Source organism: Salvelinus fontinalis, chromosome 10, assembly GCF_029448725.1.
Source record: "Salvelinus fontinalis isolate EN_2023a chromosome 10, ASM2944872v1, whole genome shotgun sequence".
In the NCBI taxonomy this organism is placed as follows: Eukaryota; Metazoa; Chordata; class Actinopteri; order Salmoniformes; family Salmonidae; genus Salvelinus; species Salvelinus fontinalis.
In genome coordinates, this window is record NC_074674.1 from 41,706,468 (window position 1) to 41,721,278 (window position 14,811).

The 14,811-nt window shown below is 47.6% G+C and overlaps 1 protein-coding gene across 1 annotated transcript in view; it reads right to left on the reverse strand.

Annotated features, from left to right (window-relative positions):
- The window catches only part of paxbp1 (PAX3 and PAX7 binding protein 1), a 59,677-nt gene extending 46,400 nt beyond the window's left edge, over positions 1–13,277 (reverse strand). The window contains exons 1-4 of the mRNA XM_055936823.1: positions 12,863–13,277; positions 12,296–12,418; positions 3,674–3,886; positions 33–263 (exon numbers count right to left, since the gene is read on the reverse strand). Coding sequence (XP_055792798.1) covers positions 33–263; positions 3,674–3,886; positions 12,296–12,418; positions 12,863–13,136 — 841 coding nt within the window. The 5' untranslated portion in view covers positions 13,137–13,277. The remainder of the gene's footprint in view (positions 1–32; positions 264–3,673; positions 3,887–12,295; positions 12,419–12,862) is intronic.
- Positions 13,278–14,811: the final 1,534 nt, after the last annotated feature.

A 14,811-nucleotide genomic window follows, 5' to 3' on the forward strand; every position in this document is an offset into this window, starting at 1 on the left:
TGTTTGGTCTAGTCAGTGTAAATGTAACTAACCTATCTCTTCTGCTATCCTGGTCCTCTGGCTCTTGTTCTTGACTCCACTGAAGCTGATCCTCTTCTCATCTTCGTCTTCATCGTCGCTCCCGTCTCCCTCCTCTTCCTCCTCTCGGACAAGACGCTTCTTGGGCGTGTCCGTCTCCACCAGGGGGGCGTCGCCGCCTAGCTCCCTCGCCATCTGACGACGCTTCCTTGCCGCGTGGATGAAGGCCGCGTCCGGGATCTCACCTGGACAGGTCAGAGGTCAGGAGTCAGTAAGATTAAAAGGTGAAGAGTTCTAGCATGGTCTCAGATCTGTTTGTGCCATCAGGTCACCTGCTTGTCACTTATTGTCGGGCCAAACATGTTAAGACATGTCAAGGAGTTGACTTAATGGCAGTTGGGGTTTACCAGGGTGGGACATTAAACACCCACCAAAATGCGGGTATGTAGACTAGCCTACCCACACTGTATCTGTGAGCTGTTGGCTAGAGAGCGCACGTGGCCGTGACAAGACCAAAGTTGGCATATTTGCTATTTAACGCAACAGTTTGTGACAAAAATAAAAAATAAAAATAACTAAAAAAAAAATCGGTAGAATTGAAAATTCGATGGAAACACAAAGAACTTCAGATTGTTATTGAGAACATGAAAACTTAAGCGAAACAAAATGTAAATTGTGTGTGTACTATGTCGTTTTTCCTCGCCAGCTGTGTCTAGCCCAGCTTCCTTGGTTCGGCACATCTGAAATTCCCTCTCTATAAACCATATTGAATGCTTGTTGGCTAACAAAGTACAATGTCAAAACTACTGTAACGTTCAACACGGTAGGGCCGACTGCATTTAGTCGATTGGACGATTGATAAAAAATTTAAAAAAGAATTGGGGCACACGAGACACCGGTCTGATTTGCCCCTGTCTCAGTCGACTAATCTATTGCGGATTCCGTGCGATGGAACATTCCATCACTCTAAGACAGCCATCGGCAACGTAAGAAACACGTGCCACAATTGGCCCAGCGTCGTCTGGGTTAGGGGAGGGTTTAGCCCGGGCAGGGATGTCCTTGTCCTATCGCGCAGTAGCGACTCCTGAAGGCGGGCCGGGCGCAGTGCACGCTGACACGGTAGCCAGGTGTACAACACATTGGTGCGGCTGGCTTCCGGGTTAAGTGGGCATTGTGTCAAGAAGCAGTGCGGCTTGGTTGGGTTTTTGGAAGACGCACGGCTCTCTCGAGACCGTACGGGAGATGCAGCGATGAGACAAGACTGTAACTACCAATTCGTGGGGAGGGGGATTATATATATATTTTTTAATAAACACTTGCCACATGGCGTATGGAAGAACGGTGATCATTTCTGTTAATTCGAACCAAAACCGACCTCAAAAAGCTCAAATCGCTCAGCACTACAAGGTGACCTAACATCGACATGTTAAACGTCATTGGTTGATTTGAGCCTTTCACTTTATCTTTAAAAAGTCAGCGATGAGATAAGAAATTATTAGTCGGACAGTTGAAAGTAAGTGACCATAAAATGACCGTAACTCAACGTGTCGGTCTCTACTAAGGCCGAGTGACCATAACTCAACGTGTCCGTCTCTACTAAGGCCGAGTGACCGTAACTCAACGTGTCCGTCTCTACTAAGGCCGAGTGACCGTAACTCAACGTGTCCGTCTCTACTAAGGCCGAGTGACCATAACTCAACGTGTCAGTCTCTACTAAGGCCGAGTGACCATAACTCAACGTGTCCGTCTCTACTAAGGCCGAGTGACCGTAACTCAACGTGTCCGTCTCTACTAAGGCCGAGTGACCATAACTCAACGTGTCGGTCTCTACTAAGGCCGAGTGACCATAACTCAACGTGTCGGTCTCTACTAAGGCCGAGTGACCATAACTCAACGTGTACGTCTCTACTAAGGCCGAGTGACCATAACTCAACGTGTCCGTCTCTACTAAGGCCGAGTGACCATAACTCAACGTGTCCGTCTCTACTAAGGCCGAGTGACCATAACTCAACGTGTCCGTCTCTACTAAGGCCGAGTGACCATAACTCAACGTGTCGGTCTCTACTAAGGCCGAGTGACCATAACTCAACGTGTCGGTCTCTACTAAGGCCGAGTGACCATAACTCAACGTGTACGTCTCTACTAAGGCCGAGTGACCATAACTCAACGTGTCCGTCTCTACTAAGGCCGAGTGACCATAACTCAACGTGTCCGTCTCTACTAAGGCCGAGTGACCATAACTCAACGTGTCCGTCTCTACTAAGGCCGAGTGACCATAACTCAACGTGTCCGTCTCTACTAAGGCCGAGTGACCATAACTCAACGTGTCCGTCTCTACTAAGGCCGAGTGACCATAACTCAACGTGTCCGTCTCTACTAAGGCCGAGTGACCATAACTCAACGTGTCCGTCTCTACTAAGGCCGAGTGACCATAACTCAACGTGTCCGTCTCTACTAAGGCCGAGTGACCATAACTCAACGTGTCCGTCTCTACTAAGGCCGAGTGACCATAACTCAACGTGTCCGTCTCTACTAAGGCCGAGTGACCATAACTCAACGTGTCCGTCTCTACTAAGGCCAAGTGACCATAACTCAACGTGTCCGTCTCTACTAAGGCCGAGTGACCATAACTCAACGTGTCCGTCTCTACTAAGGCCGAGTGACCATAACTCAACGTGTCCGTCTCTACTAAGGCCGAGTGACCATAACTCAACGTGTCCGTCTCTACTAAGGCCGAGTGACCATAACTCAACGTGTCCGTCTCTACTAAGGCCGAGTGACCATAACTCAACGTGTCCGTCTCTACTAAGGCCGAGTGACCATAACTCAACGTGTCCGTCTCTACTAAGGCCGAGTGACCATAACTCAACGTGTCCGTCTCTACTAAGGCCGAGTGACCATAACTCAACGTGTCCGTCTCTACTAAGGCCGAGTGACCATAACTCAACGTGTCAGTCTCTACTAAGGCCGAGTGACCATAACTCAACGTGTCCGTCTCTACTAAGGCCGAGTGACCATAACTCAACGTGTCCGTCTCTACTAAGGCCGAGTGACCATAACTCAACGTGTCGGTCTCTACTAAGGCTGAGTGACCATAACACAACGTGTCCGTCTCTACTAAGGCCGAGTGACCATAACTCAACGTGTCGGTCTCTACTAAGGCTGAGAAACACTTCTCTACCTGAACGCGTTAATGTAGCCTGATAGTGCACCACTATCGACAGGTAGCTTGGCGGTTAGAGCGTTGGGCCAGTAACCGAAAGGTTTCTGGATCGAATCCCCGAGCTGCCCCTGAACAAGGCAGTTAACCCACTGTTCCCGGGCGCCGTGGATGTCGATTAAGGCAGCCCCCCCCACCCCCACCACGCACCTCTCTGATTCAGAGGGGTAAATACGATAGACACATTTCAGTTGAAGCCACATTTCAGTTGAAGCCATTCAGTTGTACAACTGACTAGGTATCCCCCTTTCCCCTTATACAGAGAGCAGGATTTAATTTGGGACACTCCACCATCCCCTGGTAGTAGGGTCCTGGTGTTTGGACGAAGGCTCGTCTTGCCTCAGACTATTACAACTGTCGACGTACTGCAGTCGCCTGTTGACCAGAGGCCAAAACGAATAGTGTCATTCAGGAAATCACCCTTTCCACTGTTACCTGGACGTAGGTTGCTGAGCGTGGACAAGGTGCTGGTGTTTGAGAAGGCTCCTGATGCAGTTGTAGTGGGAGTCTTGGAGGCGAGGCTCTGGCTGTGTGTCTTAGGCTCCTGTTCGTCAGTACTGTCCACTTCCATCTCTTCCTCTCCCTGTTCACTGCCTGCCCGGCTGGCAGGCTCCTCCTTAATGGAGGCCAGGGGCTGGGACCACACGTCTGGAGAGGGAGGGGGGGGTACACAAAGCATGTTAATACAAACACACACACACATTAATACACACTGCATGTTAACACACAGATTTGCTTATAATTCCGTGACATTATTTTATAGTATGAAGAACACAATTGAACAAAGCTGAATAAACAAGAAAGGATATTTTCTCCAAATGATTTGAGGGAGGACAAACAGCTATTCTGTGTTGAGTGGTTAACAAAGAAACAAGTCTTCCGTTGGTCTATATGTTTTGATTTTTAATACATTCTAAGGCTTCATGATGCAACTAATGATGATTTGAAAAAAGTTGCATGAATAGGCATGAGCTCTGTTTTGGTTTTTTGCGCAGGCTGTACACACTTCATCAGTCTCTCATTCACAATTAAAAAAAAATTTTACCCCCTTTTTCGTGGTATCCCATTGTTAGTAGTTACTATCTTGTCTTATCGCTACAACTCCCGTACGGGCTCGGGAGAGACAAAAGTCGAAAGCCATGCGTCCTCCGAAACACAACCCAACCAAGCCTCCCGCACCAATGTGTCGGAGGAAACACCGTGCACCTGGCCCCCTTGGTTAGCGTGCACTGCGCCCGGCCCGCCACAGGAGTCGCTGGTGCGCGATGAGACAAAGATATCCCTACCGGCCAAACCCTTCCTAACCCGGACGACGCTAGGCCAATTGTGCATCGCCCCACGGACCTCCCGGTCGCAGCCAGCTGCGACAGAGCCTGGGCGCGAACCCAGAGTCTCTGGTGGCACAGCTAGCGCTGCAGTGCCCTAGACCACTGCGCCACCCGGGAGGCCTCTCATTCACAATTTGACAAGCACTTGATAACGCCTCGAATTTCACGTCGGCATTCCCTTTGTGGCCGTAATGCCCCCATAAAACAAATCCATTCCTTTTTGCGGCCGGAGTGCTATGTTGTCCGAAGCGTCGCTCACTCAAACGGCTCTCCGTCACATGATCAGGTCTTTCTCACAGGCTACAAGTGAAGACAGACGAAATCGGAGGACACAAATGAGCTCGTCCTTAGCCAAATCCGAGGTGCATATTGAAGATATTCGAAGAACTGTCCTCCTTTTTACTTTTCGTCAGCCAACAAGATGATCAGGCCTAACGAACAGCAAACTCACTAGCCTCTCATCCAACAAGACGATCAGGCCTAACGAACAGCAAACTCACTAGCCTCTCGTCCAACAAGATGATCAGGCCTAACGAACAGCAAACTCACTAGCCTCTCGTCCAACAAGATGATCAGGCCTAACGAACAGCAAACTCACTAGCCTCTCATCCAACAAGATGATCAGGCCTAACGAATAGCAAACTCACTAGCCTCTCATCCAACAAGACGATCAGGCCTAACGAACAGCAAACTCACTAGCCTCTCATCCAACAAGACGATCAGGCCTAACGAACAACAAACTCACTAGCCTCTCATCCAACAAGATGATCAGGCCTAACGAACAACAAACTCACTAGCCTCTCATCCAACAAGATGATCAGGCCTAACGAACAGCAAACTCACTAGCCTCTCATCCAACAAGACGATCAGGCCTAACGAACATCAAACTCACTAGCCTCTCAACCAACAAGATGATCAGGCCTAACGAACAACAAACTCACTAGCCTATCAACCAACAAGATGATCAGGCCTAACGAACAGCAAACTCACTAGCCTATCAACCAACAAGATGATCAGGCCTAACGAACAACAAACTCACTAGCCTATCAACCAACAAGATGAGTAGGCCTAACGAACAGCAAACTCACTAGCCTCTCATCCAACAAGATGAGTAGGCCTAACGAACAGCAAACTCACTAGCCTCTCATCCAACAAGATGATCAGGCCTAACGAACAACAAACTCACTAGCCTCTCATCCAACAAGATGATCAGGCCTAACGAACTCACTAGCCTCTCATCCAACAAGATGATCAGGCCTAACGAACTCACTAGCCTCTCATCCAACAACATGAGTAGGCCTAACGAACAACAAACACACTAGCCTATCATACAACAAGATGATCAGGCCAGGGCCTCCCGGGTGGCGGTGGTCTAGGGCACTGCATCGCAGTGCTAACTGCGCCACCAGAGTCTCTGGGTTCGCGCCGAGGCTCTGTCGCAGCCGGCCGCGACCGGGAGGTCCGTGGGGCGACGCACAATTGGCATAGCGTCGTCCGGGGTAGGGAGGGTTTGGCCGGTAGGGATATCCTTGTCTCATCGCGCTCCAGCGACTCCTGTGGCGGGCCGGGCGCAGTGCGCGCCAACCAAGGGGGCCAGGTACACGGTGTTTCCTCCGACACATTGGTGCGGCTGGCTTCCGGGTTGGAGGCGCGCTGTGTTAAGAAGCAGTACGGCTTGGTTGGGTTGTGCTTCGGAGGACGCATGGCTTTCGACCTTCGTCTCTCCCGAGCCCGTACGGGAGTTGTAGCGATGAGACAAGATAGTAATTACTAGCGATTGGATACCACGAAAATTGGGGAGAAAATGGGATAAAAATAAAAAAATAAAAAAAGATGATCAGGCCTAACAGCAAACTCACTAGCCTCTCATCCAACAAGATGATCAGGTCTAACGAACAACAAACTCACGAGCCTATGTCAATAGTACAAATAGTTCCTATCCCCACATAGTTCAAAAGTCGACCTATTCTGTACGATAAATAAATATTCCAAACAGTCTGGGACAGTTGTGGGACGCGATAGATCCCACATGAATACAACCACTATAAAACTTTATATGCAATGGTCCTAACCTTATTAAAACATATAGGACTATGGGCTAGGCTACATGAGGTGTGATACTAACCTTATTAAAACATATAGGACTATGGGCTGGGCTACATGAGGTGTGATACTAACCTTATTAAAACATATAGGACTATGGGCTAGGCTACATGAGGTGTGGTACTAACCTTATTAAAACATATAGGACTATGGGCTAGGCTACATGAGGTGTGATACTAACCTTATTAAAACATATAGGACTATGGGCTGGGCTACATGAGGTGTGATACTAACCTTATTAAAACATATAGGACTATGGGCTAGGCTACATGAGGTGTGATACTAACCTTATTAAAACATATAGGACTATGGGCTGGGCTACATGAGGTGTGATACTAACCTTATTAAAACATATAGGACTATGGGCTAGGCTACATGAGGTGTGGTACTAACCTTATTAAAACATATAGGGCTATGGGCTGGGCTACATGAGGTGTGATACTAACCTTATTAAAACATATAGGACTATGGGCTACATGAGGTGTGATACTAACCTTATTAAAACATATAGGACTATGGGCTAGGCTACATGAGGTGTGATACTAACCTTATTAAAACATATAGGACTATGGGCTAGGCTACATGAGGTGTGATACTAACCTTATTAAAACATATAGGACTATGGGCTAGGCTACATGAGGTGTGATACTAACCTTATTAAAACATATAGGACTATGGGCTAGGCTACATGAGGTGTGATACTAACCTTATTAAAACATATAGGGCTATGGGCTAGGCTACATGAGGTGTGATACTAACCTTATTAAAACATATAGGACTATGGGCTAGGCTACATGAGGTGTGATACTAACCTTATTAAAACATATAGGGCTATGGGCTAGGCTACATGAGGTGTGATACTAACCTTATTAAAACATATAGGACTATGGGCTAGGCTACATGAGGTGTGATACTAACCTTATTAAAACATATAGGGCTATGGGCTAGGCTACATGAGGTGTGATACTAACCTTATTAAAACATATAGGGCTATGGGCTAGGCTACATGAGGTGTGATACTAACCTTATTAAAACATATAGGGCTATGGGCTAGGCTACATGAGGTGTGATACTAACCTTATTAAAACATATAGGCCTATGGGCTAGGCTACATGAGGTGTGATACTAACCTTATTAAAACATATAGGCCTATGGGCTAGGCTACATGAGGTGTGATACTAACCTTATTAAAACATATAGGCCTATGGGCTAGGCTACATGAGGTGTGATACTAACCTTATTAAAACATATAGGGCTATGGGCTAGGCTACATGAGCTGTGATACTAAGCTTATTAAAACGTATAGGACTATGGGCTAGGCTACATGAGGTGTGATACTAACCTTATTAAAACATATAGGACTATGGGCTACATGAGGTGTGATACTAACCTTATTAAAACATATAGGACTATGGGCTACATGAGGTGTGGTACTAACCTTATTAAAACATATAGGACTAGGCTAAATGAGGTGTGGGACTAACCTTATTAAAACATATAGGACTATGGGCTACATGAGGTGTGATACTAACCTTATTAAAACATATAGGACTATGGGCTAGGCTACATGAGGTGTGATACTAACCTTATTAAAACATATAGGACTATGGGCTACATGAGGTGTGATACTAACCTTATTAAAACATATAGGACTATGGGCTACATGAGGTGTGCGACTATGATTCGAACTAGTCGCTAAAAAAAAGGCATCGTTCACAAGTGAAACGCTAATATTGTTACCCATCGGACTATTCTCGATTTCGTCATGTACTAAATAATGTACGTGGCATTTGTTTTGAATTAGAATGGACCACTATCACGCACCTGTATCGAAGCAGGGGCAACGGGAAAAATACACGTCATCTATGCCCTTAAATAGGGGACGCTTTTACCCGTGGTTTATTTTCATGACAGCCAGGTAGGCTATACTCCTGTTGTAAATACAAGCAATGTGCTTAATATTAGGAAAGTGGATAAATAAATATAGTAGGCCTAGCCTATAGAAAGCTGATGGGATCCTCCTCTTTCTAATAGAGGCCATCACTCTGTTTTCTCACACAATTGCATAGCCTTTAGAAATGTTGCGCAACATGAGCTCTCATGAAGTGTTTGACTAGATTTTCAAATTCATTTGTATTGATGTCAGAGTCATTTAAGGAACAATAAGGAGCGCTGAGTACCAGGCAGTTAGCAATTTTATACTAATTTTATTTTATTGATTTTACTAGGCAAGTCCGTTAAGATCAAATTCTTATTTAAAATGACGGCCTACCCCGGCCAAACCTGAACTACGCCTGGCCAATTGTGCGCCATGGTATGGGACTCCCAGTCACGGCCGGCTGCGATTCAGGCCTGGATTCGAACCAGGGACTGTAGTGGCACCTCTTACACTGAGATGCAGTGCCTTAGAACGCTGCGCCACTCGGGAGCCAAATGACCGGCAGCAGCATCAGATCTTGGAGAAGCCTAATCACCGTGACTAAACGGTCATGTGGAATTTGACTGTTTTCGTGATTAGTGACCGTCGTTGTGGCGGTAATAGGTACACACAAACATCCCAACTGCTGTTAGCAGACTCGTATTATACTGTTCAATTCATACAGTTGCCACCATCCCTCCCTTTCCTAATACGCGTGTAAATACCGGACCATGAACTGTGCATTCCTGTATTATACTTAGGCTAAAATGTTTTTTTTTCTACTGCCATTTACTTTATGTTTCTATTCTTATCTTTTCTTGTTGTTGAATTGTCCAGAAGGAACCTGGGGCGGCAGGTAGCCTAGTGGTTAGAGAGGAGGGGAGGCAGGTAGCCTAGTGGTTAGAGGTGAAAGGCGGCAGGTAGCCTAGTGGTTAGAGTGGAGGGACGGCAGGTAGACTAGTGGTTAGAGTGGAGGGGAGGCAGGTAGCCTAGTGGTTAGAGTGGAGGGGAGGCAGGTAGACTAGTGGTTAGAGTGGAGGGGAGGCAGGTAGCCTAGTGGTTAGAGGTGAAAGGCGGCAGGTAGCCTAGTGGTTAGAGTGGAGGGGCGGCAGGTAGACTAGTGGTTAGAGTGGAGGGGCGGCAGGTAGACTAGTGGTTAGAGTGGAGGGGCGGCAGGTAGACTAGTGGTTAGAGTGGAGGGGCGGCAGGTAGACTAGTGGTTAGAGTGGAGGGGCGGCAGGTAGACTAGTGGTTAGAGTGGAGGGGCGGCAGGTAGACTAGTGGTTAGAGTGGAGGGGCGGCAGGTAGACTAGTGGTTAGAGTGGAGGGGCGGCAGGTAGACTAGTGGTTAGAGTGGAGGGGCGGCAGGTAGACTAGTGGTTAGAGTGGAGGGGTGGCAGGTAGACTAGTGGTTAGAGTGGAGGGGTGGCAGGTAGACTAGTGGTTAGAGTGGAGGGGTGGCAGGTAGACTAGTGGTTAGAGTGGAGGGGAGGCAGGTAGCCTAGTGGTTAGAGTGGAGGGGAGGCAGGTAGACTAGTGGTTAGAGTGGAGGGGAGGCAGGTAGACTAGTGGTTAGAGTGGAGGGGAGGCAGGTAGACTAGTGGTTAGAGTGGAGGGGAGGCAGGTAGACTAGTGGTTAGAGTGGAGGGGAGGCAGGTAGACTAGTGGTTAGAGTGGAGGGGAGGCAGGTAGACTAGTGGTTAGAGTGGAGGGGAGGCAGGTAGACTAGTGGTTAGAGTGGAGGGGAGGCAGGTAGACTAGTGGTTAGAGTGGAGGGGAGGCAGGTAGACTAGTGGTTAGAGTGGAGGGGAGGCAGGTAGACTAGTGGTTAGAGTGGAGGGGAGGCAGGTAGACTAGTGGTTAGAGTGGAGGGGAGGCAGGTAGACTAGTGGTTAGAGTGGAGGGGAGGCAGGTAGACTAGTGGTTAGAGTGGAGGGGAGGCAGGTAGCCTAGTGGTTAGAGTGGAGGGGAGGCAGGTAGCCTAGTGGTTAGAGTGGAGGGGAGGCAGGTAGCCTAGTGGTTAGAGGTGAGATGCGGCAGGTAGCCTAGTGGTTAGAGTGGAGGGGCGGCAGGTAGTCTAGTGGTTAGAGTGGAGGGGAGGCAGGTAGCCTAGTGGTTAGAGTGGAGGGGCGGCAGGAAGCCTAGTGGTTAGAGTGGAGGGGCGGCAGGTAGACTAGTGGTTAGAGTGGAGGGGCGGCAGGTAGCCTAGTGGTTAGAGAGGATGGGCGGCAGGTAGCCTAGTGGTTAGAGAGGATGGGCGGCAGGTAGCCTAGTGGTTAGAGTGGAGGGGCGGCAGGTAGCCTAGTGGTTAGAGAGGAGGGGAGGCAGGTAGCCTAGTGGTTAGAGGAGGGGCGGCAGGTAGCCTAGTGGTTAGAGTGGAGGCGTGGCAGGTAGCCTAGTGGTTAGAGAGGAGGGGTGGCAGGTAGCCTTGTGGTTAGAGTTGAGGGGTGGCAGGTAGCCTAGTGGTTAGAGGTGAGGGGCGGCAGGTAGCCTAGTGGTTAGAGGTGAGGGGCGGCAGGTAGCCTAGTGGTTAGAGTGGAGGGGCGGCAGGTAGCCTAGTGGTTAGAGGTGAGGGGCGGCAGGTAGCCTAGTGGTTAGAGAGGAGGGGTGGCAGGTAGCCTTGTGGTTAGAGTTGAGGTGTGGCAGGTAGCCTAGTGGTTAGAGGTGAGGGGTGGCAGGTAGCCTAGTGGTTAGAGTGGAGGGGCGGCAGGTAGACTAGTGGTTAGAGTGGAGGGGAGGCAGGTAGACTAGTGGTTAGAGTGGAGGGGCGGCAGGTAGACTAGTGGTTAGAGTGGAGGGGCGGCAGGTAGCCTAGTGGTTAGAGTGGAGGGGCGGCAGGTAGCCTAGTGGTTAGAGTGGAGGGGAGGCAGGTAGCCTAGTGGTTAGAGTGGAGGGGTGGCAGGTAGACTAGTGGTTAGAGGTGAGGGGCGGCAGGTAGCCTAGTGGTTAGAGTGGAGGGGCGGCAGGTAGCCTAGTGGTTAGAGTGGAGGGGAGGCAGGTAGACTAGTGGTTAGAGTGGAGGGGCGGCAGGTAGACTAGTGGTTAGAGTGGAGGGGCGGCAGGTAGACTAGTGGTTAGAGTGGAGGGGAGGCAGGTAGACTAGTGGTTAGAGTGGAGGGGAGGCAGGTAGACTAGTGGTTAGAGTGGAGGGGAGGCAGGTAGACTAGTGGTTAGAGTGGAGGGGAGGCAGGTAGACTAGTGGTTAGAGTGGAGGGGCGGCAGGTAGCCTAGTGGTTAGAGGTGAGGGGTGGCAGGTTGCCTAGTGGTTAGAGGTGAGGGGAGGCAGGTAGACTAGTGGTTAGAGTGGAGGGGAGGCAGGTAGCCTAGTGGTTAGAGTGAAGGGGCGGCAGGTAGCCTAGTGGTTAAAGTGGAGGGGAGGCAGGTAGCCTAGTGGTTAGAGTGTTGGGCCAGTAACCGAAGGGTTGCTGGATCGATAAGAATTTGTTCTTTAACTGACTTGACTAGTTAATAAATATATTTTTACCATGTGTATCACCTATATACAACTAATAAAACGCTGGTATTTTCAGAAGTGAAAGAAAATAATTTGAGCAACAACAAAATTGTTTTGAGTGGATTTCCTGACAGATGCATGCTAGATTTGAACAGACTGGTGTGTACAGGTGAATGTTATATCCCTAACACACACACACACACACACGATGAGCAACCACATACACACACAAAAGTACAGGTGTGATGTCTTACCGGTGTTGGGCTCTTGTTTAACATAGCACACCTTCTCCAGATCTTCCTTGTATTCTTTCTTCAGCTGCTTGACGATCTTCTTGCTGTGGTTAGATTTCTTTACTCTGAACACCTCTGCCTCGTCTACACGAGAGAGAGAGAGATTATATAACGTCCGCGTAAAACGATGAAGCAAACAAACAATCATTCTGAGAAGAGTGGATGCAACCAATGGCTATTAACTAGTTTTAACTTCGCTAACTATGTTGTTTACAAACATGAACATTCTAGTTACTGTAACGTTAGCTAACTGACATTAGTTAACTTGGCCAACCCGCACAATGTAGAAACTTTGACAATGTTTCGACAATGTCAAATTGTCAACACTTCAATACGTCAGCTCGGAAGCACAGTATTGAATCAAGAGGCCACTTATTAACGTTAGGTAGTTAAATATCCGCTGAAATAGTTAGCAAACGGGTTAGTTAGCTAGCTAAAGTTAGCCAAAGTTAACTAGCTAGCTAGAATAGCTAGCTCACGTTACCGGTAAACGGTTCGCGCGAACTAACTAGCCAACGTTAACTTTACCTTCATCGTCGTCAAAGCTCAGCAAACTGGCTTTCGGGGCACCCCCTGCATCCCGGGTTTTCTTTTCCTTCTTTATGGCCTTTGACTGAAACCCGTTGCCGTGGAGCACGTCCATGCTAACCCCGGAGAAGGTGTCTGTGCTGGGGGCATCGAGCATCGGGATATCCTCGGCGAAAGGCCCGCATGGCGGCTGTGCTGTCTGACTTTCCTCTTTCTCGTCCTCGTCCGACTCATTCCTCCGTCTTAAATTTGATCTCTTTGCTTTTTTAAACATGTTTGCTCCTTATTCGAAACAAATTAGGCTATATCTGTAAACACACGACAGCATATCAATAAAATGCTACGAAGCGCGCAAAATATGCTCTGCAGTGGAAGGCAGCCATTTCGTTTCAGCCAACGGAAGTACCCGTATTTTTTTTATATTTATTCTATCAAATATTTCAGACAAACGAGAAATAGCAATGGCGTCTTTTTGTAGGCACTAACTGTATCATGGTTCGTTGGACAATGCCTATTGGGGAAATTACGGTTGTTTTAAAATAAACGCCGACAATAAGGTCTGTGGTAAACACAGGTTTGGGATATCTTATACGTTTTGTTCAGTAAGATTATCTTTGCGTCCCATACCAATAAAGCCATTTGAATTGAATACATCTTCCTTCAGCTAACGTCACTTTTTGTGAATTATATTATAAAATAAAAGCAAAGGCTTTATATTTCATGAATGTAATGTTAACAGAATGCTATTATCTCATGGAACAAAACATTTAAAGATCTCCTCAGATCTTTCTTTCGCCATTTATTCTAAAACCCAATTCTTTCCACATAAATGTTTTCCGTGGGGATGGCTGAACGACCCAGAGGTAACTCATTTCCGTGTTTTGGGACTACAAGCTGGCGAGCTCTATTGATGCCGCATTCACAACAACTGGGAAGTCGGGAAAATACAGGTAAAATCCTGACGTCAGTGATCTTCAGGTCGGAGCTCTAGAAATAAGTCCGAGTTCCCAAGTTGGAATTCGACTTACATGACCCTTCAAATCGATTTTTCCCAATCGGAGCTCGTTATTTTCGAGTATCCAGTTATTTTGGAAGTCCGGAAGTTGAGATTTCCGAGTTCCCAGTTGTTTTGAACGCGGCATGAGTCCAATCGTTTTTCCACAATTACTTTTTCCGTGGGGGATTTACATTGTTTTACTTAACCTTTGTTTAACTAGGCAGGTCAGTTAAGAACAACTTCTTATTTACAATGAAGGCCTACACCAGCCAAACCCAGACAACGCTGGGCCAGCCTGGATTCGAACTAGGGTGTCTGTAGTGACGCCTCTAGCACTGAGATTCTGCGCCACATTTTACAATTACTTCATTTAAGCAGTGGCGATTTTAGCAAAGCCACTACACAACACTAAACAATACATTAGTTGCACTATAATGTTGACAAACGGTGCCCACAAACTGTTAGGGCCTACATAAAGCTGTCCCAACAACAGTCCCAACACCTTACAACTGCTACACCTGGCTGTCAGTTGAGCCTTGTCTGCCAGCGAAATAGTTCATTCAGCCTCATTTACTACCTTTAAAAAAAGCATAGCTAATATGGCTGACTTGCTTAATCAGATGTGGTTTCTACTGACAATTGAGATGTACAAACTATGGCATAAGGGGACGACGAGCGGATAAGAGGCATTCCGTCATTTAGATTAAGACATTAATGAGCGAGCTAGGACGGACGTAGTCAATGTAACTATGTGTTCAGCACTTTTGGAATGTACAGCGACAGAATGCAGAACGGGCTGCTCTTACAGTATTTTCCCTGTACACCAAGTCAGAACAGTAGGATAAAATAAAGGGGGCATATACAGTTGAAGTCGGAATATACATACACCTTTGCCAAATACATTTAAACTCAGTTTTTCACAATTCCTGACATTTAATCCTAGCAACAATTC